The sequence below is a fragment of the Herpailurus yagouaroundi genome, unplaced genomic scaffold (assembly GCF_014898765.1).
Source record: "Herpailurus yagouaroundi ecotype Mexico unplaced genomic scaffold, PumYag 221, whole genome shotgun sequence".
Taxonomy (NCBI): domain Eukaryota; kingdom Metazoa; phylum Chordata; class Mammalia; order Carnivora; family Felidae; genus Herpailurus; species Herpailurus yagouaroundi.
The window spans coordinates 91,916-119,414 of record NW_024412452.1 but is presented as its reverse complement, the minus strand read 5'-3'; the positions used below and the strand labels follow the sequence as shown (position 1 = coordinate 119,414).

Here is a 27,499-nt window from a genome sequence, read left to right as displayed (position 1 = left end):
TGTATATCCTATTCCTAGCACTAAGAAAAACCTCCCAAGATCTTCCCTGTCTAGCATTGCTGTTTTTGGTCGACGCAGTGGACAAAATCTATATGTCCTTACTATGTAGCAGCTACTCAACTGCCAGTAACATTTAAAAACTGTCCAAGATTAAGGATGTAAAAGGGACAGTAATGTTTAGTCTTGAAAATTTAAACCTCTTTTCATCTTTCCAATGTAGGGGGGAAAAGTTTATTATGCCTGAAGTGTTAATCCCTTTATTATAAACAGGTGTTAAAGGCTGCAAGTTAGATGTTCAGTACATGACACAGCAAAATTTGAGCAGTGGTGAGGGGCCAGCTTCTAAACATTTTATGAGCTAGAATAAGTGAGCTACAGTGAAAAATTGAGCACAATTACAGTGATGATGTTACAAGTTTCTAAAACCCTTATTCTAAATTTGTGGCAGTTTGTAGGGGTTCACAACAGCTTGAACCATCCCTTTTTAACCAGGAGCTAAAAGTAGAGACCGGAGCCACTTGGCACAGGTTTACACCAGCATGTATGCAATCATGTGGCTCATCTTTACTGTTGATCTGAAAATGTGAAACCCAAAAGAATGCTTGATTACACCTATCTAGAGGCTTAAATATAACTATATTGGCAGGGGGGCAAGGTTAAGTCCTGGTATCGTTTAAAGTTTCAAAAAGCTCTTAGATGCCAGTGCACTGCTGGCCAAATAAGGGGGATAGGGATGCACTGGATGCCTATAGGCAGTTGGATAGCACTAGAGAAATTAAGGTTAGGTTCAGTATTTGCTTCTGCCTAACAGGGGAAAAAATTCTTAAAAAAGTGAAGGTGAAGAAATAGTGACCAGCCCAGGGAGAAGAGTAGAAGCAAAGGTAAAATGGAGTGATGGTGATTATAAATGGTTGAAGATCAAAGCATGAATATGGTATGGGAGGAAAGCTCAATGTGCAGGTTAAAAGGAAATCTGTACTGGACTTTATACAGTTTAAAGGAGCAACTTGGTCTGGGACAAATGCTGAGAGGAGAAATAGAACACTAAGGCCTAGCAAAAAGGATATTGCTAGTCCATTTCCATAACAGCTGCACAAGACCTGATTTCTAGTGAAATCTGAATCCAGATTTACTGTTGAATAGCTTTTCTTAAACAGTATTAAGATGACCACCTGTCTCTCCATCCCATCCCAACATTTTCATTGGGAAGAAGAGGTGATGCACTAACAGGTTTGGGACAGTAGCATCCTTGCCTATATTACAACTACCACGGAGTCCCTTCCCCAAATACCAGTCATGTAATGGGCAGGGCGTGGGGGGACTGCAGGGGAAGAGATGGCTGAACTTCAAAGGACACGGTGCCGAGGTATATTGTGTCACAGATCTGCAAAACTATTGAAAACCAGTGTTTCCCCCACACTTATCAAGTGACGAAGATACCTCGTGGCACTGTTATTGCTAGCTAACCCACACAAATGCCTTGTAAGAATGAGGTCCCACTTGACTTCAGTGGGATGCGCTTATTCAGGCCCAACTTGCACAACTGTATCTGCTCAGGTCTGTCTCCAACTAGATTAGAACGCAGAGGTAGTAGAAATGAATAGATTCAAGAGGTAGAACTGATGCAACCTGAAATTTAAGAAATGTGAGAAAAAAGGAAGAATCAAGGCTGAGGACTCAGGTGGCTTGGTCAAAAAATGCCATTCACTAATGAGAAGGAGGCCTGAGTTGGGGATGAATAGAAGTTGTTAGAGTTTGAAAGCTTTGTGGGATATCCAGATGGAGCTAGTTAGATACATAGGTCTAGGGCGCAGGAGAGAAATTTAGGCAGCATCACTGGAAACCACTGGAGAGGACATCATCATCCCAAGTGTGTACAGTGAGAAGGCAGCTGCCTAGGAAAGACCCCCTGAGACCACTGTCCAAGGAAGTAGGGTACGGTGGGGTGGGGTGAGGCATGGGAAGCGAAACCTGAAAACACAGATGTAATCCTTTATCAAAGTTATTGGGACTGCCAATATACTGCCATGACCGTCTTTACTGCAAGACCATAAGCACCCAGAGCAGGGGCCTTTTTTCTTCCTTTTTCTCTATGCATTCTTACTTTCTAGCCCAATGCCAGGCTTTTGAGTTTTCAAGGAATTGAGGTGCCTCCTGAGGCCCCCTGTACATCGAAGCCTACAAAATAACGGCAAACATGCCTTAATCCCTCACCAAGTTTGGTTAATTCTCTTTACATCATTTTGTGCTCACGAAAGGGTAGAAGGATGCTAAAATTTAATTTTGAGAGAATGCTAAAGCTTATTTTGAGAGAGCTAGTACCAATCATCTAAATTTCCTTATTTAACTTGGTCCTACCTATTCTCATAGCTGCTACTGAAAAACTCACTGGCTATAATAGGAACAATAAAGGAACCACAACAGTAGGGAAGAGAAAATTACTCTGTGCGTTTAGAACTTGATCACCATCCTAATCTTACCTGTAATTAACAAGACAAGTTTTAGGCTAACACTATTTCATGATTCTTGTCCGTGAGTCTGCAAATTACAAGAGGCAGGGTACATCTCTTATGAGGGTTGTCTTTGAAATTATATGATCTCTGAGCCTTACTTTCTCCAACTGTAAAATAGGGGACTAATGGCTACTAAGGGTTAAATGAAATAATGAAGGCATATAACAAGTACTTGAGAATAGTTTGGCATTATTGTTATCATGGCACATAAATCTCTTTCCCCAAGGAGCTGGTCACTTTAAACCTGACTCTTAGCCCTTTATGCTAGAATGGCTGTCCTAGCCCCTCAACCTTGAATTGATAAATTTTATCCTTGCTTTACTTTCTTGGCTCTAAGATATTCTCTCTGAATTTAAAAGAACTATGAATAAAGAAGAAAAATATATAAAATATCAATTTCTTCACATTTCCAATGCATAGGTTGACGGTCCTATGACTGGCTGCTCCCACATCTGTACCCAACATCTGCCCCCCCTCAGAACTCTGAGTGCACAGGGTCAGAATTTGGCTCAGGGGGATCAGAATTCGAAGAATCTGTGTTTGAATGACTTGACTCTCCAACTGGCTCAAAGGGTCGCAAGTTTGCATAAGTCACCTCTTGGGCCAGCTGCTCCAGGGAAGGGCGACCTAATACCAGATTTCGAAGTGAGATACAAGTCATCAGGAAGCTGAAAAAGAAGAAAAAGGCCAGCCAGTCCAAACTCCTGTTTCTACATAGGGATTCCTGCTGAACCCCTCATGGCCACCTGGTCCTACCTTCTTTCACTCAGGCATAAATGAAAATCTCCCCCCGGTGACCCACCCATCCCAGCTGGAAGGGCACACCACTCCTTATATGGTCCAGTAAAGGATTCTAGAGTGAGGTAGGAATAACCCACAGGGAGGCTGGCGGTGAGCTGAGGCAGAACAAGACAGCAGGCCATCAGACACAGATCATTTAGTCTTCCATTACATCAGGGGGAAAAGAATGGAGAGGAAAAAGTATTTAGCACTAGACTGTCCTTTCTTGGGATTGTCCCTCCCGTTACCTTCACCAGAGAAAATTTACCCAACTTGCAAACATCTGACGGCAATGACCAGTACTGCTGTCAGTATAACTCACCTGCGGCGAAAGATATAGAGCTTCCGTAGCAAGAAGCGGAAGAGCCGCTCATGGAAAGGGGTATTTCTCCGGCGTTCAAGCTCTTGGAGCCGTCGCTGGCGTCTAAGAAAAGTCTGAACCAGAGGTGTTGGCTCAGGGCCCCCTTTTACTTCCCCTTCCAGCAGAGGTTGCAGTTCTGGAGGTAGAGGCCCCATTTCTGCCCAGAAGATGGCAAAAAGAGGAATCACTGAGGTCATTCTCTCTTTTAGAACTCTCCTTTCACCAGCCAGAAACTTCAAGTTCATTCTTTAGTGGCTAGATCCTCATTCACAACCCTGACTTATAACCAGGTGCTTTCTTAGCCCAACTCTTCATATACTCACCAGTTCCATTCTCCACCTTCTCCTTTAATTCTTGCAGATATGCCAGGTCTTGTTCCAGTGCAAGCTCCGTAGTGTTGACATAGATGTACATGTAGCAGGAAGGACTGGGTGACATCGTATATACCTTATGGTACTCACCAGCAGGCAACTGACAAGGGAAAAGAAATGGACATACTTCACTCTCTAACCTTTCCCAGGCAGCCTATGGGCTTCCTACATTCCCCACCCCAACCCACCCCCCCTTCCCCCCCTACCTAGACATCTTTCTTTTCATTGTATTTTGGAGTCCGAAGGAACTGACTTCTAGAATCCTGGATGAGGGTGTTCACAGCCCTGGGGACCCTTGATTTTTGAGCTCCCACTTTGGAGTCTATAGTAAATCAACTCCACTCATCTAAACTTTTCTGCCATTGTTAATTCCAGCAAAATACCTGCATTTTTTCTCCCTCCTGAAGAGTCTGATTCTTTTGTTCTGCCACCAGCTCCACAATCACCTCCCCCTGCAGCAGCTGAATGCTAGTGTTGCCCAGGTCTTCACTCACAAAATTCTCCAGATGCAGCCCTGCCAGGGGCAACAAAGTTCCCCAGCTTACCCCATGGAAGATGAAATAATTCCCTTCACCACTACCACCCTTCAGGTCGCAAGAACATTCCTCCCATCAGGAATGCCCCTCCCCTCTCCATCACAGGCAATGTCGCTGGCCAAGGAAACCACAGGGAAAAACAGCAAAGGTTCTTTGCTTTCCTCCATACCAGGGAAATCTGCAATGAAAACCACCTCAGTGTGGTTGTCCAGGCTGCTCTTGATTTCCTGTAACTTGGTCCTCCAGGGAGACAGGTCCATCAACAGTGGCTGCAGCCAAGATGTACGCTGGAATGGGGACCAGGCGGCCTGCACGATGTCCACACGAGGGTCAAAAATCCTTAGGAAAGAAAACCATGTTCTAAAGAGACCACAGCACCTACCCACCAGAATTTCTGGTTCTGTTCCCTTCATCACTGCTCCCAGATAGAGGGAACAGGGTTTCCAAATAGAAGAAATGGCTTATGTCAGCATATTATTGCCAGTCTGGGGCAGAGAGAGAAGGAGAAAGAGATTCTGGAGCATTGGGAAGAATGGGGGTTAGTGGCCACCTGAGGAGAATTATGTTAACAGCATCTTAGGAAAAAAAAAAAAAAAAAAAAAAAAAAAGGTCAGTTACCTTTTCTGCTGGTTGATGGTGCCCCCTGCTGGAAACAATCAGCTATGCCCACAACCAAGTCAACAGGGACATGCACCAGAGGACAGACAGCCTTTCAAGCAAGACAACACTGGGGAGCATGGACTGTTCATCTTGGCAAAAGGAGTGGGACTTCATTTTTCCCCTTCTCTGTTCCCTGTGCCCACCTCTGCTGGAAGCGGTCATTGATGGAGACCCAAATATCAAAGTAGATCTGGGGCTCAGTGACATTGTACTTGGGAAGCAGTTGGCTCAGGCAAGTAGCATATTGCTTCAGCATGTCTGCATGATCCTTCCATCGTCGGCTCTGTGTGAATACCTGCCCCAAACCCCCACATTAGTCCCACCTCATCATTATCAACCTCCCAGATGGGTCATGCACTGTCAATGGCACTAAGAGAGTCCTGTCTGGTGCCTATTTTGACCAGGAAAAAAAAAACCCTGAACTCGTCTCTGGGGAAGAATTGTTTATTGCTGGGCTTGATATACTTACCTTTCCTAAATCTAATTTCAATTCAAAGGAAGTGAATGACACTGCCCTATTTGAACTCACACAGAAGAGTCAACCTGGCTCCTGAGAGGACAGAGTGGGCAGAGTGGACCCAAATTTGTTTTATTTTATAATTATATTTAGGACCAAATCAGACTCCAATGCTCAAGGGAGCTCTGAAGAACAGTAAGTTGTCAGCATCAGACATCTCACCCCAGGGTTAAGGTAGCCCAGCTCGCCAGTGCGGCCGTCACGGTAGGTGATCTTCACGTGCTGGTGGGAGCGCGAGTGTACCATCATGTCCCAGGAATAGCCATACAGCCCATTTGTCCAGTTGTTATAGCCCTGAAAAAGCAGGACAGAGGCAATCAGCCCAACAGTTCTCCTAACCCCATTCTCAACCGACACGGCCCCATACTTCCCTAACGTTGTGACCTCTGCCACTTCCCAACCTAACCCCCAGCCCACACATACCTGGGTGAGGAAATGAGAATAGGGCAGGAAGAGCTGCTCCAGGAGGTAGAGCAGGGTGAAGGCGGCACCGAGCTGATGGCGCAGCCCTGGCTTCTGGCCACCTTTGGCTCGGCTCCTCTTATATACGCAGGACACACTGGGCTGAGGGGCAGCCTTGAGGGGCAGCAGTTCTTGCAGCCTTTCAGGGAAGTGAGATACTAGCTTCCGGGGCCACTCAGGGGAGCAGAAGAGAGGGCTGCTGGCGAGCATGACGTACGGGAACATACCTAGGAAGGCAGGGAGAAAATAAGCGTTTCAGGAGTTTGGTTGCAGGGAACATGGGTAATCCCCTCCACTCCCCTACTTCAGGAAGCCTCTCCCGGGTATTCTACTTGTGACGAAAGAAGTTCTTAACTAGAGGATTCTTACTTCCCCGAGATTCCTTCCTACACAACACGCTAGTTGAGCCCAGAGGCCCCAGTCCTCTCTTCCTGTTTACTGCCATTTTCCAGTGACTACATCTGGCTCAGTTTAACTCCAATTCCCGTCACCATCTCCCACTCCCAGACAATGTCTCCGGCCAGTCCCTCCCCGCAAACCTGTGGCTTCCCATCTCCTACCAGACCACAGGTACTGACCGATGCTGAAAAGCTGGGAATTCATGCAGTGGAAGTAGGACACGAAGAGGAGGCCAATGGACCTCGAGGCATCAAAGAAGAGCAGGAAACCGGCTGAGAGGTCGAGCAGCAGTCCACACCAGTGCACCACTAGCAGACTAGTCATCTCCTCAGACAATACCAGTCTGTAGAGACCAGGAACAAAGGTCAGGCACCAGCCCACGGGAGAACCCAGCATTCACAGCAAACTCCACCACCCTGTCCTTGCCAAAGGACGTACCATAGCAGGTGGGTAGAACTCTGCACAAAGACACCCTATGGGAGTTTCCAACCCCTTTTCATTTCCACGCACTTTAGCGGTTCAATTTTTTTCCACATGCCCTATGTAATAAGTAAGGGCAGATTCCACAGAGCAAATTTGATTGAGAAGTGAGTGTACTTTGGGGAGTAGGTGTTTTTTTTTTAATGTTTATTTTTATTATTTTTAAAAAAGAAATTTTTTTTTAACATTTATTCATTTCTGAGAGGTGGAGAGAGACAGAGCATGAGTATGGGAGGGGCAGAGAGAGCGGCAGACACAGAATCCAAGGCTGGCTCCAGGCTCTGAGCTGTCAGCACAGAGCTTGATGCAGGGCTCGAACTCACAGGCTGAGATCATGACCTGAGCTAAAGTCAGATGCTTAACCGACTGAGCCACCCAGATGCCCCTAATGTTTATTTTTGAGACACACACACACACACACACAAACACACACACATACACACACAGTATGAGCGGGGAAGGAGCAGAGAGGGAGACAGAATCCAAAGTAGGGTAAGCTGTCAGCACAGAGCCTGATACAGGGCTCGAACCTACGAACCGTGAGATCATGACTTGAGCCAAAGTCTGAATCTTAACTGACTGAACCACCCAGGAACCCCGGGAGTAGATTCTTCATGGAGTTTATAAATGAGAAGAAACTGGGGTACCTGGGTGGCTCAGCTGGTTAAGAGTCCGACTTGGGCTCAGGTCATGATCTCGTGGTTCCTGGGTTCCAGCCCTACATGGGGCTGAGTGCAGAGCCTGCTTCTGATTCTGTCTCCCTCTCTCTGCCCCTCCTCCCCAGCTCATTCTCTCTGTCAGAAAATAAACATTTAAGAAGGAAGAAAGGAAGGAAGGGAGGGAGGGAGGGAGGGAGGGAGGAAGGAAGGAAGGAAGGAAGGGAGGAATTTTAAAAGGTGAATGCCTGACAGGGGCACCTGGGTGGCTCAGTGGATTAAAGCATCCGACTCTTGATTTCATCTCAGGTCACGATCCCACAGTTCATGAGTTCGAGCCCTGCGTCAGGTTCCACACTGAACGTGCAGAGCCTGTTTGGGATTTTTCTCTCTCTCCTTCTCTCTCTGCCCTTCCTGTGCAAGGGCTCACTCTTTCTCAAAATAAATAAACATACTTAAAAAAATAAAAAGTGAATGCCTAACATAATAAAGTCAAACTTTTGGAACTGGGAAAGAATAGGGAAAAAGAAAGAATAAAGTAAAAGAGGCAAGGAAAAACAGAGGAAAGGAGAATTCAAGAGAGGCAAACCTCCGTTTTCTAAAGAGCTTGCAACAATGATTTGTCAGGGCAGGGCCGCTGACTGTCCATCTATGTACACTGGCTGAGGAGTCCCGGCGAGAGGCCGGGGTGGCAACACAAGGCACCACCTATGACGGCTGCAGGGAGCACAGACTCATTCATCAACTCACTTCATTCTGACTTTCGTCTTTTAGTTTGTTCCCTTTGTTCTTGCCCAGGGACAGGTAGGCCTAGATCTTTCGGTATCACTGACTCTGCCTTCTGCTGAATAGGAAGATGAGTGGCCAGAGGAAAGCATGTGGCAAATTCAGGCAAAGCAGGGAGGGCAGTTGTTACCATAAGCCTGGGGGAGGTGAGTCACCTGCTGTGTACCTGTGCCTCAACAAAAACTCTGCCCTGACTGCCACTCACTTGAAGGGACTGAAGAGCCAGTGCCGGGACAGGTACTCCATGGAATAGCCTTCAACCCAGTCTGCGTCCAGCTTTTTCACACCCGCAATGAAGTACACAATGAAGATCTGCAAACACAAAATGCAAAACGAACATTCAAACAAAAAAAAGAACCCCGTTTTCTACAGACTACTGGCAATAACACAAGTTCTGATCTGAGTTCGGGGCCTAAGGAAGATTAGATTCACTCAACTGGGATAGTCACTCATCCAGCAAGTATTTATTGACATTCTACCAACGCCAGGCACAGTATTAGGTACCAAAGAAAGTCATGAAGCATATATCTCTCATAAGGATGTCAATCTAGCAGGGATAAAGCTCTATTCTTTCCATGACAAGGTAAGAGAACCCAGAGACTAGGGGACTGGGAACAACAGAAGAGGCGGCCTAGCTTTCCAGCAAAAGGAATCCAAGGAGGCAGAGAACAGTGGGGTCTGGCAGCAGGATGGCCACACTGACAGTGGGTATCAAAGATCACCTCCCTCTTTCCTCAAATCCTGTACCTGGCCCCGCAGCACAGCATAGTTCCAAAGGGGCACGTGGGCATTCCGCTTACAGGCATTCAGCAGGCCGTCCACAGACCTACACGAAGAGAAGCAAGCAGTAAGGAGAGCTTCTTAGTCCAGCACATTTCCACCTTTCTTTTTAAATGTAATAACTTCTCTATCCCAGGAAGTCTTCCCATATCCTCTTAGGTTCTCCGGGCTATTCTAAAGGTCTTTTAGAATTACATGAGCAAATTTAACAGTGACTAGGTCATGACAGAAATGTTACTAGTGAGTGATAATGACAAAGAGTTCAGTGTTTACCATTAGTTAGTAAATTAGTTTGTCCTAATGGAACAAATCAGGGAAGGGACCATAGTGCTAGAATATGACTGAATTTGAAAAAGAATGAATTTGAGAAGAACGGTTGAAAAGCTAAAGGTATATGTAAACGTATACTGCATTAAAAAAAAAAAATTCCAAAATCCAAGACAAACTGACATTTCATAGACCTAGATGCCAGGATGTAGTGCTGGAGGGTACCTGCTAACAGCTACCTTGGGAGAGATACCCAAGACACTAAGACTAGATGTATTCTAGGGAGGCAGCAGCAAAACAGGTTTTCAAGAACACAATGAATGAGCAGAGAAGTTGGGGAAGGGGCAGTTTACACTTGTGGTCAAGAGCACTGCAGTCTGTAGTTAAGGAGACCTGGATTCTCACTTGTGCCTCTTAGCCTGGTGGATGACCTTAGGCCAATCCTTCCCTATGCCTTAGTTTCCTCATTTATAAATAGAACAGCACTATAGACCTCATGGCATTGTAATGAGGAAAAATTTAAAGTATTTAGTATAGTGTCTGGCCATGTGCAAAGCTTTCAGTAAAGGATAGGTATTTTTTCAAATTGTGTAAAAATTATAAAAATGAATCTTTTCAGGAGTATTCTGTCAAAACTGTCTTAATTTTATATGATCAGAGCTGGCTATTTTGAACGAATTTAAAGATTTACCAAAGGGGTATCTGTATGTTATATTAATAAATGAAAGTTAATTAATGACTGATAAATCAGTAACACACTCAACATTTGAGATTTTTTTTCCCTATACCCATCTTACTGACATTTCATATTTGCATATTTGCTTTCACTTAATGGGGAGGATCCCTAGAGATCATCCGCCCTGCCACCCTGTCTCCAAATCCCTTCACCACCTCCCATGAAAGATGGTCGCCTAAGCCGGAGGTGGGGGAGGGTTACCTCCTCCCAGGACAGCACTGCTGAGCGGCCCTGATGGGCCCTCTCCTTCTGATATGACTCTGCCTCACAGCAACCGCTACTCTTGGCTCTAACTCTGCCCCCCTGGGCTCACACAGAGAAAGTCTGCTCCCTCTTCCACATGACCACCCTTGAGGTATCTGAAAACATCTATGTCTGGCTTTAGTCTTCTCTTCTTCTAAGAGGATTACAGGAAGTGGATAGATCAAGGCACCTGGGGAGATACGGAAAGAGTGGAGGGTTGGGAATGGAGCCATCTTCCTTTTTGTCATCCCAAGTGCCCCAACTCACTGATCCTTCCCCCTCCCGAATTCATCCGAATCAAAATGTGACCCTGTAACCACACTTTGCAAAGCACGGCTGAAAATATGCTTGCTGGGGCAAATTCTAGGACCTCACTGGGCCCCTATCACCAGTAACCATCCTGACCCAGCCAACCCTTCCCCCTTTCCCCTAGACTCATACCAGTAGTGGTTCGCATCCATGAATGTCAGCTGAAAGGCCAACAAACCATACAGATAGGAGTGGTTGTTCCATGACGTCTTGTCCAGGAGAAACACATACCAGTATGGCAGCAGGAATAACACACAGCTTATCCGGTAGCACAGGCCCAGCATCATGCCCAGTGCCCCTGGGATTTGTAGGGGAGAGGATTAAGAGGTCAAAGGGTCACCACAGGCCCAGCTCCCCTGGGACAGGCTGTGGGTGGGATCAAGAAAAGTCATAGGACATTTTATCATCGGGTAAAACTAAATGAAAATTAAATGTTACTCTAATATTTTAAAAAGACTTATGGGATCACAGCTCAGATGACACACAGGTCAGCAAGATGAAATTATGAATCACAGCAGAAGTGAAATAATGAACCCAAGACTTTGGTCATTCACCAGCATGCTTTGTATTTCTTTGTTTTAGGTAGGCCAGGTAATACTCCCATCTCTCCCACACTTTCCCTCACCCAGAAACATGACGGTATAGACAAGATACATCCAGTCAAGTGGTAGTGGCTGCAGGGCATCCAGCAAGGGGAAGCGGCACACCTCCAGCCCATCCAGGTATCTTCGGTCTAGGGAGCTGAGCCCCCGTTCCTGGGGAATGTCCAACACCATCATCAGCCCTGAGAAGGTAGTCAAGGAGGGGCCGTTAGGCCTCAGCAAAGGAAGAGGTGGAATACACTGGAATACAGTGGAATGCACCCAGCTCCAGGGTCAGACTTCTTTTTTTTTTTTTTTTTTTTTTTAATTTTTTTTTTTTTCAACGTTTATTTATTTTTGGGACAGAGAGAGACAGAGCATGAACGGGGGAGGGGCAGAGAGAGAGGGAGACACAGAATCGGAAACAGGCTCCAAGCTCTGAGCCATCAGCCCAGAGCCTGACGCGGGGCTCGAACTCACGGACCGCGAGATCGTGACCTGGCTGAAGTCGGACGCTTAACCGACTGCGCCACCCAGGCGCCCCTCCAGGGTCAGACTTCTTACCTAACCCTGGCTCTGCCACTCACTCATTCCCTCAACAATAATTACTGAGCGCCTACTCTGTGCTAGGCATTATGCCGGTTATGTGATCTCAGACGGCCACCGCACCTCACTGAGCTAATTCTTCATTCCCTATTTGAGAAAGGGGCTCATCTTTTACAGGGTTACAAAGAGGATTAAATGAGAAAAGTGTACAAAACGCTATAAATACTGTTTAGGTTTTGATAACTTAAAGTCTGTCCTACGAGGCATAGAAAGTGTTCTAGGGTGGTGCTTCTCAAACTTTTTCACTTCCTAGCACGCCCAGAATATAGTACTTGGCTTACACACTAGAGCAAACAAAAGCAGCTACTCAGGTCAGGAGGGCAGTTCCAGTTTAGGCAGGGTTTCTCAACCTCGGGACAATCACATTTTAGTCTGGTTAATTATTTGCTGGGAGGGGCTCTCCTGTGCACCATTAGGTCACAGCATCCCTGGCTCCTAAGTACACACCGGTCCGTGGCCAACTACTTCCTCTTCCCCCAAGTTGTGACAAATAAAAATGTCTCCTGGACAGCAAAACTGCCACCAGTTGAGAACCACTGGGCTAAGGGGATGGATATCTCAGCACATCTGTAACCCGTTCCAAGCATCCTTGTGTGGCCTATGAGTTAGGAAACTCTGGATTCAGGATTCACAGCCAAAATGTCTGCCCTGTCACCTAGCCATTTCTCTGAGGTCTAGTCCTCAGTATAGTTACTGGGCAACTTCATGCCACAAGCAAAATGGGTCTCTGTTCCTCTGCCTCTATATTTCCTATGACCTCAGATCATAGGATTTCTGGCCTCCAAACCCTAATCAGAGGAGACAAAGCTGGATTTGATCCTAAACTCCACAAAGATCTCTTCCAGGATATCAGTATCTTCAGCTCTAAGGAAAAGGGAGGCAAATCACTAAGTAACCAAGAAATGCACAAAGGAGGATTGTTATTCTCTCACCCAGCACCACAATGGCCCCTCCCAGAAACCGGACTTACCAAAGAGAAAACGGAAGACGGCCAGGCTGGCAGGATCCGTTGGTCGGTTCAGCAGGGTCACCAGCCTCCCCCAGCTGGAAACATCTGTCCACTCAAAACCCAAGAGTTTCGCCATTCCGCTGCCCTGACTGGGCCCTGAAGTCCGTCCAGCCTTGTCTTTCTGTACTTTATCTGCAAACAACAGAGAAAGCGTGTGTGCAGGTGTGGGGATGGAAGTGCTTTAAAATCGACTTCTCCCCAAATCACAGAAATCACAGCCCCAACAGACCCAGGGTTTCTGCCTACCAGGTCATCCCACAGATTCCTAAGTACTCTAACACACTTGCAGTGCAACCCCTCCTCTGGATCCTCCAATGCCCCAGAACCTCTCGCGCCCTGAGTGTCATCATCAGCCCAAATCCTCGGACTGCAATCTCTCTCTACAAGCTCCTTCCGAACAGAGGCCCCCTTCCCGGGGACCCACAGGGCAGTGCTACCGCCCCCGCCCCCGCCCCTCTGACACCAGCGTCCCTCTCTCTCTCTCTCTCTCTCTCTGTGCCGCAGGGGAGGACTCTGAGCCTACGTGAGTCCCACAGGGCCCGCGCGGACCGGGCAGACACCGCCATAGCTCCAAGGAGGTAACACCGCCACAGACGCGGCGCTGGAGCAAGGCGCGTCCGACGGCTCACTTCCCTGAGCCCCGCCTCCCCGACACATCAGCACGCGCGCGGCTGGCCGCAAAGCGCCGGGACTGTCGTGGAGGGCTTTGGCCAGCTGCGCCGGCTCCCTGCTTGGCGGCAAAGGGAGGAGCGAAGAGCCTTAGTGCAAGCGAGCCAGCGCCTCAGCGGGCGTCGCCTTGCTTTGTGACAGAGGAGGGGTGAGGATGCCCTAGACCCGCCTCGTTTCAGCCGCCAGACCTGTCGCTCCCCCGAAGCGTTCCGAAGCCCCTCTATGCCTTCAGCCTTAAGATATCGCGGAATTTTGGCAACTTCCCTGGGCTCCTCCCGCCCCCATTAGGCGTCTCCAGGTTATGGTGTCCCTGCGGTGCTCCCAGACAGACATGAGCGATGCGGGCGCAAATGTCAGACTGTTCCCCAGAAAGGTTGACCTCTGAGTTGAGGACACACCTCGAAGGGCTATCCCGGCATAGGGAGAGGGTGCGAGTTACTTTATTCTCTCCTCCGGTACCTGCCAGGGACCAGAGGTTTGAAATCAGCTGGGGAAGCGCACAACTGCAGAGGGGATGTAGAATACGGGCAGTGTGTAGATAAAGTGTGGTCGATCAGGGAGGATTCCTAGAGAGGTGAGGCTTGACCAGCACTGTAATATCTATTTACTGCGCTGGGATTGGCCAACTGCATCACTGGACGGCATCCTAGAACAGCGGTTCTCACATTGTTTTGGTCTCAGGACACTTTGACCCAGCTGCACATTATTGAGAACCCTAAAGAGCTTTTATTTACGTGGGTTTTCTTTTTCCACGTTTACCATATTAGAAATGTACACTGAGAAATGTTTAAAATATGTATTGATTCGCTTAAGAAGACAGAAATAAGCCCATTATACGTTTACATAAATAACATTTTAAAAAATGTTTATGTTTGAAAGAGACAGCTGGGAAGGGGCGGGTAGAGAAGATCTAAAGCAGGCTCCCCGCTGACAGCAGAGAGCCCCATGTGGGCGCTGGAATTCATGAACTGTGAGATCACGGCCTGAGCCGAAGTCAGATGCTGAGCAGACTGAGCCACCAAGGTGCCCCTACAGAAATAACGTTTTTATGCAAAAAGTATATTTCCCACAAAAAGTTACACAAGTAACACTACTACGACAGTAGTACTGTATTGTTTTACACGCAAATCTCTTTAATGTGTGCCTTAATTGGAAACAGCTAGATTCTCCTATCTGCTTCTGGATTTGATCTGGTGTTGAATGAAGTATATGAAGGAAATCTGGCCTCATAGATAGTTGTAAAAGGAAAAAAAAACATTTTAATAACTTTTTTAGATAATTGTGGGTCTCCATCTTTGATACCTCACCTAAACTTAAAGCTGGTAGTTTTTTAAAGGTTAGTTGGATGTGGACTCTGAAACCAGATCAATGAACTTTTATGCTTTGTTACATTAAATCACGGTATATCTTATACTTTGAATGGACCTTTTACAAAATCATGCATTTAGTCATTTGGAAAACATTGTTTCACTGAGTTATGCTGCTCTTCCAAATTCAGAGTCTTTTAAATGTTGGGAAGCTGCCAAGCTCACAGTGGCAGATACAAGTTTTCCAAAACTTTAATTTTCACTTGAAAGCTCAAATTTTATCATTGGCAACAAATGCTGTCTATTGTTTTCCTTTAAGGAACAGTCACACTCCTTTCTTTTTTCAAAAACTATCTGCCAAATGTGCCAGTTGGAATAACCATAGTCTGTCCAATATCCTCAAGTAAAATGATGTTTCATTTTTTTAAAAAGAAAGAAAAGGGGTGCCTGGGTGACTCAGTCAGTTAAGTGTCCCACTCTAGATCTCAACTCAGGTCATGATCTCCTGATTCGTGACACTGAGTCCCACATTGGGCTCTGTGCTGACAGTGTGGAGCCTGCTTGAGATTCTCTCCCTCCCTCTCTGCCCCTCCCCCGTACATGCTTCCTCTCTGTCTCTCTGAAAATAAATAAATAAGCATGAAAAAAAGTCTTAAAGAAAAAAAAACCCAAAGATACCCAACATCTTATTTTATTAGGGAATTGCAAATTAAAACAATGAGAGAATTATCAGAATGGTTGAAATCCAAAGCACCACCACCAACTAATGCTGGCGAAGATGTGGAACAACAGGAAGTCTACTTCATTGCTGATAGGAATGCAAAATGGTATATAGCCCCTTTGGAAAAACAGTTTAGAAGTTTCTTAACAAAACTAAACATGGTTTTACCATGTGATCCAGCAGTTGTGCTCCTTGGCATTTACCCAAATGAAAAGTTATGCCCACACAAAAGCTGTGCCCAAATGTAAAGCAGCGTTATTCATAACTGCCCAAACTTGGAAGCAACCGAGATGTCCTTCAATAGGTGAGTGGATAAACAAACTGACACATCCATACAATGGAATATTCAGTGATACAATGAAATGAGCTACCAAGCCACAAAAAGACCTGGGGAACCTTAAATGCCTATCCCTAGGTGAAAGAAACCAATCTGAAAAGTTGGGTATGACCCAAACTGATAACCCTGGAAAAGACAACTGGTTTTAGGGCAAAAGATCTGTGGTTGCCAGGAACTGGGGGAAGGGAGGGAGAGATGACTAGATGGAGCACATGGGGTTTCTAGAGAAGTGAAACTATTCTGTATGATACTGTAATGGTATCATGGTACATACATGTCATTATACATTTGGCAAAACCCATAGAATGTGAACCCTAATTAAACTGTGGGCTTTGTTAATAATAATGTATCAATATTAGCTCATCAATTGTAACAAATATACCACACTAATGCAAGATGTTAATAATGGGAGAAAAATGGGAGAGGGCTAAGAGGTGTATGGGAGTTGTCACATTTTAACTACACAAGTGGTTTTTCTTAGAACAACTGTGAGACGGCCGTCATCCTTGGGTATGCAAGGCGCTGTGTGCGTATTTCCCATTTCTTCACCGAAAATAGTAAAGGATGTGTACCCCAGTGTCAAGAATTAATAAAATTAATAATTTATACTGCTTCAGGGTGCCTGGGTGGCTTAGTTGGTTAAGCATCCAACTCTTGATTTAGGCTCAGGTCATGATCTCATGGTTCATGGGTTCAACCCCACTACGTCAGGCTCTGCACTGACAGTGTGAAGCCTGCTTGGGATTATCTTCTCTCCCTCTCTCTCCGCCCTTCCCCTGCTTGTGTGTGCATTCTCTCTCAAAATAAATTTTTTTTTTAAAATGTGTACTGCTTCACTAGGGATGTCCTTAATTGAAAATGGCATTATTTGAAAATGCAAGTGCACAGCAGGGAGGAATACAATGACTACTACAATTTGGTGTCTCATTCCTGCTAAGTTGCCAACAATTTTATTACCCATGGTTGCTTTTGTATCATCAGTGCAAATTGCTTTCGTACCAGTGCAAATGGCAACATAATTAAAAGGACAAATGATGGATCCATATTATTACAAAGGTAGTTTTGTCCTTGAAGACCCCAGGGTTTTGTGGACCATGTGTTGAGAACAATTATCCTAAAGGGAAGGAATGTCAGGAATCGATGTAAAAGTAGGGATTACTAGGGACAGATGTGTTTGGCAGGTAGAATCACTGGGCTAACTGTTCCTGCGGCTGAGGGTCTGGCCCACTTCTAGGTTATCCTAACAGACAGGGTAGGCCAAGTCACTTTGGAAGCCATTGATCTATTTATAGGGGGGAATCACTTAATCTGCTGTCAGCCCCAATCCAAATGAATTTGGTGTGGGTTGGAAAGTTTGGGCTAGCTCTTCTAAGACCACTCAAATTAGATGGTTCCATTAAATTCAGCAATTATGATCTGTTATGTGACAAGAACTGTACAGGTTACAGAGAAAGAAACAAATTAGTAAGCTGTGGCCTCTGTCCTCTTCCTTGAAGGACAAAGAAACATAATAATAAAAGAATATAGAAATAATAGGATAATAACATAATATATAAAATTCTGTGTATTTTTTTTTAATTTTTTTTCAACGTTTTTATTTATTTTTGGGACAGAGAGAGACAGAGCATGAACGGGGGAGGGGCAGAGAGAGAGGGAGACACAGAATCGGAAACAGGCTCCAGGCTCCGAGCCATCAGCCCAGAGCCTGACACGGGGCTCGAACTCACGGACCGCGAGATCGTGACCTGGCTGAAGCCGGACGCTTAACCGACTGTGCCACCCAGGCGCCCCAAAATTCTGTGTATTTTTTAAAGTTTATTTATTTTGAGAGAGAGAGTACGTGCACATGTGGGGGGGAGGGGGCAGAGAGAGGGAGAGAGAATACCAAGCAGACTCCATGCTTTCAGGACAGAGCCTAATGCGGGCTTGATCCCACGAACTGTGAGATCATGACATGAGCCAAAATCATAAGTCAGATGCGTAACATACTGAGCCACCCAGGCACCCCTATAAAGTCCTAAGTATTAAGTGGGGTTCAAAGTACTGTGGGAGCATTGAGGAGGAAATGAATTATGACTGGAGAACTCAGGAAAGTTTTCTGAAAACGTGAGCTGGACTTTGAAGGATGAGTATAATTTTGAGAGAAAAGAGGGAAATCAAAAGTTCTTAGTAGTCTTGGGTGAACGAAGAGCATTCTGGGTAAGAGAAGTACAGCTAATAAATGAGCTGTGGTAACTCAGTACCTCTCCACCCCATGATTTTAACTTGTTTTTGTTGAAGGGGTTGATTTCCAGTTTATCCTTTCAGGACCAGTATACAAAGACCCATGCCAGTTAGCATTCGTTTATCCATAAAATGGCCCAAAATCCAGGAAAGAGATTTCTTCATGGATCTTTTCTAATAAAAATTATCTTTTTATATGCACTGGAGACAAAGAAGCCCTCTTTCAGATCTCTTGATTCAGTACCCCAAACATTAAATGAGTGCCTACTATGGTTAGGGCATATATTATTTTCTACAAGGGTACCAAAGTGAAGACATAGCCCCTATCTTCATAGAAGTTAGTCTTGGAGGAGTCAAATGTATATGCAGCTAATGGCAAAGTGTATTATAGATTCTATAAAAGATAAAATGTAATGGAGATCAGAAGAGGAAGAAGTTAACTTCAATGGGGAAATCTTGAAGGCTTCACGCAAGCAATGTCTTAAATATGAATAGACTTAGTGATGAGTGAAGCAGGATATTTGCTCATCATAAGAGAAGTCTGCTTGAACAAAGATATAAAAGGGGATGGTGTGGGGGCTCCTGGGTGGCTCAGTCAGTTGGGCGTCCGACTTTCTGCTTAGATCATGATCTCACAGTTTGTGGGTTCGAGCCCCATGTCGGGCTCTGTGCTGACAGCTGAGAGACTAGAGCCTGCTTCAGATTCCGTGTCTCCCTCTCTCTCTGCCCCTTCCCCACTCGCACTCTGTCTCTGTCTCTCTCAAAAATAAACAAAAAGTTTAAAAAAGGGGGGGGATGGTGTGTTTGAGGAAGCACATATAATTTGGTATGATTGAAGGGAGTGGGAGGTGAGTCTCATGGGAGATAAGCTTTGAAAACTAGGTTAAAAAGAATCTTGGGATGCCAAACCGGGAACTTTGGGCTTTACTCTGGGGACCAGGTGGAGCATACTCAAATCTGTGTTTGGGAAGATAACAAGCAGCCCTATGAGGAATGGATGGGAAAAGAATGGTCAGTTTGGAGGTGGACGGAATTGTCCAGAGAGGAGATAATACTGGTGTTACCTAGGAAGCAGAAGCTGGTGTGGAAAGGAGAGAGTGGATAGAGAGATGTGACCAAGATAGAATCAAGACTTAGTGATGTACCATTGTGGATGTAGGATGGTTTAGGGATCCCTAGCTTGGGAAACTGGGGGTTTCCCAAGAATGGGAGTACTACTACCCAGCAGGAGGAATATGGGGAAAAGATAAAGGGCTTGCTTTGACTGTCAGAGGTGTCTGGGGAGAGGGCATTGGAGACTCGGTAGTAATTGAAAGCAAGGTCAGGGCTGGAGATACAGATTTGGGGATCATCCAGAAATGGCTGCTATAAATGGCTCCATAAAGCGTTGCACTTCCCTAGAGAGACCAGGGTTTCAGCCTTAGAACTATTGACATTTTGGTCTATGTAATTCTTTGTTGTGAGAGAGCTGTAGGAAATTTGGCACCCTTGGCCTCTACCCGCTGGATGCCAGTAGGATTTGGACACAAAAGAGGCCTTGGCAGTGGTGAGAGCTTTATGATCCCTCAGGAAGCAATTCCAGTTGTGCCTCCTGAATGTGCCTTTCCTTACTTTCTAGCCTTTCCCCAGAGAGGGAGTAAACTGCCCACTTGGGCCATAAGTAAGAAGACTGGGACAGATGTCAGTGTACCTCCAAAGTTTGCCTGGTTGCTTTGCAGACTGTTAACTATTCCTCTTCCACTATTTTCTCATTCTACGTTATCCATTAGTTTCTTTTTTCATTCATAAAGTGGTTTAGTAGAAATATAGAAATATATATCCATACCGTTTAATCCAAATAATAACCCTGCAAAGCACCTTCATTCTTCTTCCCATTTTGCAGATGAAGAAACTGAAGCTCCCAGAGGGAAGTGGCTTGCCCAAGACTCTACAGCCAAGGAGTAGGAGAGCTGATACCCAAATCTTCTGATCACATAGGGACGGAGAATATTCTTCATCACACCGTGATTGCTTCTTTGACTGCCACTCCTACCACCTAGCATTTTTCTTTTCAGAGTGACTGATATTCCATCTCTCCTGGGATAGAGCCTTCCTTAACTGTAAGGGAATCGATGACTTGTTTCTCTTCTTGCACCCTGCCCATATTATCATTTCTTTTTCCTTTCTTTTTCTTTTCTTTTCTTCTCAAGTAAGCTCTAGGCCCAATGTGGGGCTTTAACTCATGACCTCAAGATCAAGAGGCACATCCTCTTCTGACTGAGCCAGCCAGGCACCCCCATCCGCATAGTACCATTTCTGCTCATTGTGCATTGTTTGGTGCCTTACTGAGTGTCTCATCTTGTGAGGGCATTAGCAAGGTGGTCTTCTGCCCAAGGGTAGCATTGTGATGTTTGCACAGTGAGGTGAGGCCAAGCCTGCAGGGATTCTGCATGGTGAAGACAAGGTGGAACAGGTTGCAGTCCCAACTCTGGGCCCTAGAGAATCTCCCTAATGGCTGCTGGATCTAGGCCAAGGGTCAGCTCCCTCAGGGACATCGATGTATATCCAAGGCTGGCAGTGGCATGCTAGACCCCAGTAACTCCTCAACTACTGTCACCTTGATTTCCACCCTGGAAATCCTCCTACATTTCTTTCTGCTCTTCTCAGACATTCTACTCTGGCCCTTTGTTTCTTGGCACCTTTCATGTTCCCCTATCCACCATTGCCTTAGCATTTGGACATTTTTTTTTTTTTTGAGAGAGAGAGGGCGCCAGTGAGCTAGGGACACACAGAGAGAATCCTGTGAGGGGCAAAGAGAGAGGAAGAGAGACACAGAGAAGGGGGACTGACCCAAAGCAGGGCTCCAGCTCACCCGAAGTGAAGCTCGTGCTCATCTGAGGTGGGACTAGAACTGATGAACCATGAGATCCTGACCTGAGCCTAAGTCAGATGCTTAAGCGACTGAGCCATCCAGGCGCCCTGGCATTCTTAATAATAGTAATCACAATAGCCACCATTTACTGAGGGTTTTTTCAGTGCCAGGCACAGACAGTGAGGTAACTGAGGCTTAGAGATGTCACATAAGTCTATCTAAGGTCACACAAATATTAAGGTATGGATCAGCATGTCTAATAGTAAAAGAAAAGAAACAGGTGAAATTAATTTTATCAATTTTTAAAATTTAATTCAGGGGCGCCTGGGTGGCGCAGTCGGTTAAGCGTCCGACTTCAGCCAGGTCACAATCTCGCGGCCTGTGAGTTCGAGCCCCGCGTCGGGCTCTGGGCTGGTGGCTCGGAGCCTGGAGCCTGTTTCCGATTCTGTGTCTCCCTCTCTCTCTGCCCCTCCCCCATTCATGCTCTGTCTCTCTCTGTCCCAAAAATAAATAAAAACGTTGAAAAAAATTTTTTTTAAAAATAAAATTTAATTCAATATACTACAACATTATTTCAACATGTCATCAGTATGTAAAATGACTAGTGAGATATTTACATTCTTTTTTGCATAACAAGTCTTTGAAATACAGAGTGTACTTTATTTACTCTTACATCACTTCTCAGTTCATTCTAATATGTTTAAATTTTTTTTGAGAGAGAGAGAGAGAGAGAGAGAGAGAGACAGAGAATCTGAAATAGACTCCGCACTATCAGGGCTTTGCCTGAGGATGTGGGGCTTGAATACAAGAGCCATGAGATCATGATCTGAGCCAAAGTCAACCACTGAGCCTCCCAGGGGCCCCTCACTTCTCAGTTCAGATTAGCCATAGTTCAAGTACTATGTTCACAGTATACAGTACATAGTACTATGTGCACATGAGGTCAGTGGCTACTGTACTGGACAGCACAAGTACAGATCAAGGATTCTGACCCACCTCCATTTGACCACTTTATTTATTTATTTATTTATTTATTTATTTTTAAATTTTTTTTTCAACGTTTATTTATTTTTGGGACAGGGAGAGACAGAGCATGAACGGGGGAGGGTCAGAGACAGAGGGAGACAGAGAATCGGAAACAGGCTCCAGGCTCTGAGCCATCAGCCCAGAGCCCGACGCGGGGCTCGAACTCACGGGCCGCGAGATCGTGACCTGGCTGAAGTCGGACGCTTAACCGACTGCGCCACCCAGGTGCCCCACTTGACCACTTTATAGATTTTTTTTAATGTTATTTATTTTTGAGACAGAGAGACGGAGCATGAATGGGGGAGGGGCAGAGAGAGAGGGAGACACAGAATCTGAAGCAGGCTCCAGGCTCCGAGCTGTCAGCACAGAGCCCCACGCGGAGCTTGAACTCACTAATGGTGAGATCATGACCTGAGCTGAAGTCGGATGCTGAACCTACTGAGCCACCCAGGCGCCTCTACTTTATAGCTTTTCTAAGGATGGTGAAAGCAGGCTGGTACTGTCCATCGCAATTCAGGTTTGCAAAATATAATAATATCTAAACTGGGATAAGATTTCATTATAAAGTAGAATAAAGTGTCTCAAAACTGAGGTCCAAAATTTGTTAAATCCTTTGAAAAAGCATGTGTTAGAGAAGCTGACATTTCCCTCTTAGAACTGATACTTCTGGGATGGGACAGGAATGTTTGTTCCCTTTTGCGTGACCCTGTTATTGTTCTGTCTTCATAAATACCATCCAGGAAGACTGGATTTTCTCTGGCCTGGAGCCAGGTGGTGGAAAAATCCTTTGCCCTGGGGCCCTTCTCTGGTCCATAGGGCAGGCATCTGACCATTTCTGACTCGGCTCACCAACCCCTCATAGTGGCTCCTGAAGGGATTGTTGAACTCTGGGAGGAAAGAAGGGGTTGGTTAGCCATCATTTCCTGGTTATAACAGTGGATAGGTCTTTGTTCTGGACACTTTGCCAGGCACACTGCATGTGCTGTCCTTTTATACCTCCCCACCATCCTCTGACATCATCATTAGCACCTGCAAAACCCAGAGAGGTGAAGAGGTTCATTCAGGGTCACACAGCTAATAACCCAGAGCTTTCTGACACCACAGCCAAAGATCACAGCATTCCAGACTTTGGAGGTTTTAATACTTTCTGACCACCCATAAACATGGGAACAAGGGTTGCCGGCAAGAAATTTTCATATCTGTGTTCTGTTTCTATGTTAATTAGCCCTGGCAGGGTGCTTAGGGTTGATTTCAGTCTGTAAGTTTTGGGGTCAGATATTCAGGACATTAAAAGAGAGAGAGAGAGAGAGAGAGAGAGAGAGCGAGAGCGCGAGCGCTTCCCTTTCTATATCGGGAGGTCCAGCGTCAGGAAACCTAGGAGGGCTGCTTGATCTTTCTTTTCTTGTTCCTGATGAGTTAGAAGACCTTTGGTGCCCGGGAGCCCTGTTGCTTTAAGCCTAAGCCCTGGTTTGGGAGGAGACTGGGAGGGCAATGGAGGGTGCCCGCCTACCTGGGGGAACCTGCCGGAGGTGAGGCTGGAACCGCTCGGGATGCGAGGTGGGCGGGGGCAGGCTGAAAGTTGGAGCAAGCAGGAAGTGAGCCGAGGGCCGCCCGGGAGGAAACAGACTAGGCGAGTTTGCCGCTGACAGGCCTGAGCCGCTTGGAGACATGGTGAGCGAGCTGGAAACCAGGAAGGGGCTGATTCAAAGACGGGCCAGAGTGGGCTGGGGGCTGGGGATCAGGAGAGCGCGGGGGCAAAGTCGGAGGGCTGGGCCAGGGCTGACTGGCCTTTCTCCTTTGACAACTTGACTGCAAAAAGTTCGGAGCTGCCTGGGCGGGTGTTCCTGCTTCTTCTCTACTCCCTCCCCTGACCTCTGTGCCGGCCTGGAGCAGGGTTTCGGTGGGGGTGGGGGATCCGAATTCCAGGCGAGGAGCTGCTGAGAGGCCTTTCATCTCCTCCTCCAGCCCTCCAGCCGCCGGGTGTTGTGACACCCCTGGGCAGCACCTCTGAAGTTCTCAGGGCGGATTCCAGCCCAGCGGCAGAAAGCCCCCCCCCCCCCCCCCCCCGCGCGCGCCTCCCGCCTGCCTTTCACTTTAGCCCTAACCCCAGGAATCTGTCTCTCTGCCGGGTCTGAGGAATCAGCCCCCTCTCCATAAACGTGAGGAAGAGAACTAAGGGTTTGTAAAAGAACCAGAAGTTGGATTTCTGTGATAACCCATTTAGTTTGGACCCACGGCTCCAGGCCTGTTTCAAGAGGTCTAGTGGGTCAGGGTGGGAGGAGCTTAATAATGGTTTTCCCTCCTTGTTCAAAAACCTTATCATCAGCCAGGGCAGACTGGCCCTCCATTTCCCCCAACACCCAGGCTGCTGTTTTTATTTAATATCTGCTTAAGCAGGCAGTCGTGGCTTGGTGCCTGCGCATGGTGCTGTGTGGTGGGGAAAGCAGAAGTTTGTGGTGCAATGACTGTCCCTCATGGGGCCTGGTGAGGGACTTAGAGCCTGGTTGCTGTTGCTCTGGGTCACAGCAGTTAGGCTGGAGCCTGGGACCCGAACTGCTCTCCAGCTACTCTCTTGCAGGGAAGGGGGGGTGTGCTAGCTGAGGGTGTTCTGCTGCCCAGCACACATATTTGTAACAAGGACCCTTTGGTAAGTAATGGTTTAGGGTTTCTACTTTGTAAGATGCCTGCTCAGCAGTTCCCTCTAACCCAATCAGAGGAGCAAGGAAACAGTGGAGAGGGATTTAGTGCTGTGTTTCTTTTCCTCATCAGGGGCCCTGAGAACCTGAAAAGAAATTTGATCCAGTCTGTCTAGCATCAGCACTCAACTTCTGAGACTTAAAAATGCATTTATTTTTTGATTACATGAGTAATACATGAAAACATTCTTTTTGTAAACAGTTCAAACATTAAAAAAAAAAAAAAAAGCTAAAGTCCATCATAGGCCTTCTCCTCCTCCGGCCTCTGAGGCTGAGTCTCAGTTCCTCCACTGCTTGACCTAATTAACCCCTGTGTTGCTGCCCAGGAGGAGGCCAGTGGAGGTGGAGGAAATGATCGTGTACGGAACCTGCAGAGTGAGGTGGAAGGAGTCAAGAATATCATGACCCAGAATGTGGAGCGGATCCTGGCCCGAGGAGAAAACCTGGACCATCTCCGCAACAAGACAGAGGATCTGGAAGCCACAGTGAGATGGGGAGCCCACTGGGGGTAGAGGAAGAGAGGGGAGGGTAGGATTGTTGAGGTTTGGGGGTTGGTGGTGGTGGGGGCAAAATGAATAGGAGGAAAGTCTGCCTTTTCACTTGTTTTGGGAATTGATGAGCGAGTCCCCAGTTCTGATTCTGCTGTATTCCACTGATTGGGACTGGGATCCAGGGAAGGGGTCCAACGACTGGGGAGGGTGGATGGGGCTGACTGTTGGAGGTATTTTCTGAGACAGACGACCCTGGTCAGGCCTTGCATTCTTAGGCTTCTCTCCCATGAAACTGATTTTTCTCTTTGAAGGCTTCCCTTGACAATCATTTGGACCTGACCTCCCCAGGGCAAAAATATTGGCTCTGGAAAATCCTCCTAGGGCCTTTGGCCTTCTCTGGGAGTTATTTGGCAGGGGGTAGAAAACTGCTGGAGTTTTGCTGAGTCTGCTTTCAAAAGAAGCTGGGAAGAGCAGTGAAATTCTTTGATCAAAGGGTCCTCTGCTAACTGAAGGCTAGAATAATATCTCCCACACATCTTGCTAGACCTCATTCCTCTCTCTCTCCAGCCAGGGGCTGAAGCCAGCTGCTCAGGGAGGGAGTAACTCTAACAAAGTAACTCCAATAAAGGCTGGAGCCTAAGGTTCCACATCCACAGGGAGAGACTGGCCGTGGCTTTCTGAGTCCTGTGTGTAATCTTGGGTATAGGTCCTTTGTCTCCTATCTCCCTGGGACTTAGTGTTTCTTTCCATAGCCTAATCAGGGGAGCATGGCCCAGGGAAACTTAATTTCTGCAACTTGAGTTGAGGAGAAAGAGCAGTTTCTGTCACCTCCAACCTCCATGCTGCCCTGGCCCACCCTCCAGCCTCAGTAGTCCCCGTGGGGTGAGGGGTCATGCATCCAGGGAGATGTGACCATCTGGAGCTTGCACCCCTTGGCCCCAGTGTGTGCCCTCCCAAGGTGGATCGTGCAGACAGTATTGCACCCCTGGGTGTGAGCATAGGTGCTTCAAGGTGCATGATGGTGCAGGGTAAGAAGAGAAGGGGGAAAGCAGGGGGCCAAAGGGAGTCCAAGAACTCTAAATGTGAACGTGGCCCACCAGACTGTCACGAAGGCAGGAGGACAGAACATTTTTTGTCTAACAGTCTGTTATTCCAACTGATCACTTAAGTATTTAGATGTACGGCGTGTGGGCCTCTGTTCCAGTGGGAGGATGCACCGGTTCACTCTGCCTTATCCCCCAACAGTCGGAGCACTTCAAGACCACGTCACAGAAGGTGGCTCGGAAGTTCTGGTGGAAGAACGTGAAGATGATTGTCCTCATCTGTGTGATTGTTTTTATCATCATCCTCCTCATCGTGCTCTTTGCCACCCATGCCATCCCAACTTAGGGAGCCCCTCCCCTGCCCCCCGTCCTCCTCTTCAGGGAAGCCCTCCATAGTGGGTGCCAAGAAGGGCCCTCTCTCCCATCCTCAGCAGGAAATGCTGCTCTGTCCTCCCGCCCCTCATTCTGAGGCCCTGCTGCCATACTGTCTGCCCCAGGGAGCACCTTGGTCCCCTGGAAGGAGAGAGCCGGACCATGGCTGCATTTCATGGGCTCTCAGAGTTGGTTGGAGAGACACCCAGAAGGCCCAGCATGTGGCTGGGAAACTGATGGTGGCCAGTGGGCAATAAAGACCTTTCAGTATCCCTACACATGTGAGGTAATTTCTCCCCTTCCATTTTGCCTTTGGCCTTTCTATTTCTTTTCCCCCTGGGCACACCTTCTGGCTGAGATTCTCGTATTTGAGGTCCACGTTGTTGGAGGGGTAGAGAGTGTATATTTGGAGAAGAAAGATGGAGCCTCCTCATTCTTCTCTATTATCCACAGGTCTCAAGAACCAGAATTTTCTGAGGGTCTCAGCAAATGGAAAATTCAAAATCATTTTAGGGTGGTATGCAAGACTCCTAAGTGTCTATCTTGGGTCTTGCCACGTCCCTTTGTTACTTTTCTGCAGGAAGCGTTAGCCGAGACAGCCTGAGGGCCTCCTGCCTCTCCTGTCATTGCCATCTCTCTTCTGTGGCCCTGTTGCAGTTGAGTGAGGGGTTGGAGGAACCGGGCGCTTTTCCTTCTCTTTCGTTCTTCAAA

General features: G+C 46.8%; 2 protein-coding genes across 5 annotated transcripts; one reads left to right on the top strand and one right to left on the bottom strand.

The window, feature by feature from the left end:
* Positions 1-241: 241 nt before the first annotated feature.
* Positions 242-24,086, bottom strand: GGCX (gamma-glutamyl carboxylase). Of its 3 annotated transcripts, none has more exons than XM_040458323.1 (15): positions 23,697-24,086; positions 13,014-13,184; positions 11,482-11,640; positions 10,989-11,154; positions 9,269-9,347; positions 8,727-8,833; positions 6,779-6,942; positions 6,162-6,427; positions 5,901-6,032; positions 5,365-5,516; positions 4,731-4,900; positions 4,409-4,539; positions 3,978-4,125; positions 3,616-3,811; positions 242-3,181 (listed from the first exon to the last, which is right to left on the bottom strand). In XM_040458323.1, the coding sequence occupies exons 1-15, from the start codon at positions 23,854-23,856 to the stop codon at positions 2,989-2,991; spliced, it is 2,394 nt and encodes a 797-aa protein (XP_040314257.1). In that variant the 5' UTR covers positions 23,857-24,086; the 3' UTR covers positions 242-2,988. The 3 variants fall into 3 exon arrangements, with proteins under 3 accessions (XP_040314257.1, XP_040314258.1, XP_040314259.1); XM_040458324.1 differs by lacking the exon at positions 23,697-24,086 and adding an exon at positions 13,576-13,730; XM_040458325.1 differs by lacking the exons at positions 11,482-11,640; positions 13,014-13,184; positions 23,697-24,086 and adding an exon at positions 10,506-10,737 and having other exon boundaries at positions 10,989-11,116.
* On the top strand, positions 15,837-27,066 carry VAMP8 (vesicle associated membrane protein 8). Of its 2 annotated transcripts, none has more exons than XM_040458338.1 (3): positions 15,837-15,855; positions 25,209-25,367; positions 26,619-27,066. In XM_040458338.1, exons 1-3 carry the CDS (start codon positions 15,853-15,855, stop codon positions 26,760-26,762), a joined length of 306 nt encoding a protein of 101 aa, XP_040314272.1. In that variant the 5' UTR covers positions 15,837-15,852; the 3' UTR covers positions 26,763-27,066. The 2 variants fall into 2 exon arrangements, with proteins under 2 accessions (XP_040314272.1, XP_040314271.1); XM_040458337.1 differs by lacking the exon at positions 15,837-15,855 and adding an exon at positions 23,745-23,857.
* Positions 27,067-27,499: the final 433 nt, after the last annotated feature.

Bases quoted from the DNA above. Each gene is read 5' to 3' on its own strand.
- VAMP8 (XM_040458338.1), top strand. The intron at 25,368-26,618 runs GTGAGATGGGGA...ATCCCCCAACAG, and splicing joins CAGAGGATCTGGAAGCCACA to TCGGAGCACTTCAAGACCAC.
- GGCX (XM_040458323.1), bottom strand. From the start codon at position 23,856: ATGTCTCCAAGCGGCTCAGGCCTGTCAGCGGCAAACTCGCCTAGTCTG. The intron at 11,641-13,013 runs GTAAGTCCGGTT...CTACCTTCTCAG, and splicing joins CGTCTTCCGTTTTCTCTTTG to GGCTGATGATGGTGTTGGAC. The intron at 6,428-6,778 runs GTCAGTACCTGT...CTGCCTTCCTAG, and splicing joins TTCCCAGCTTTTCAGCATCG to GTATGTTCCCGTACGTCATG.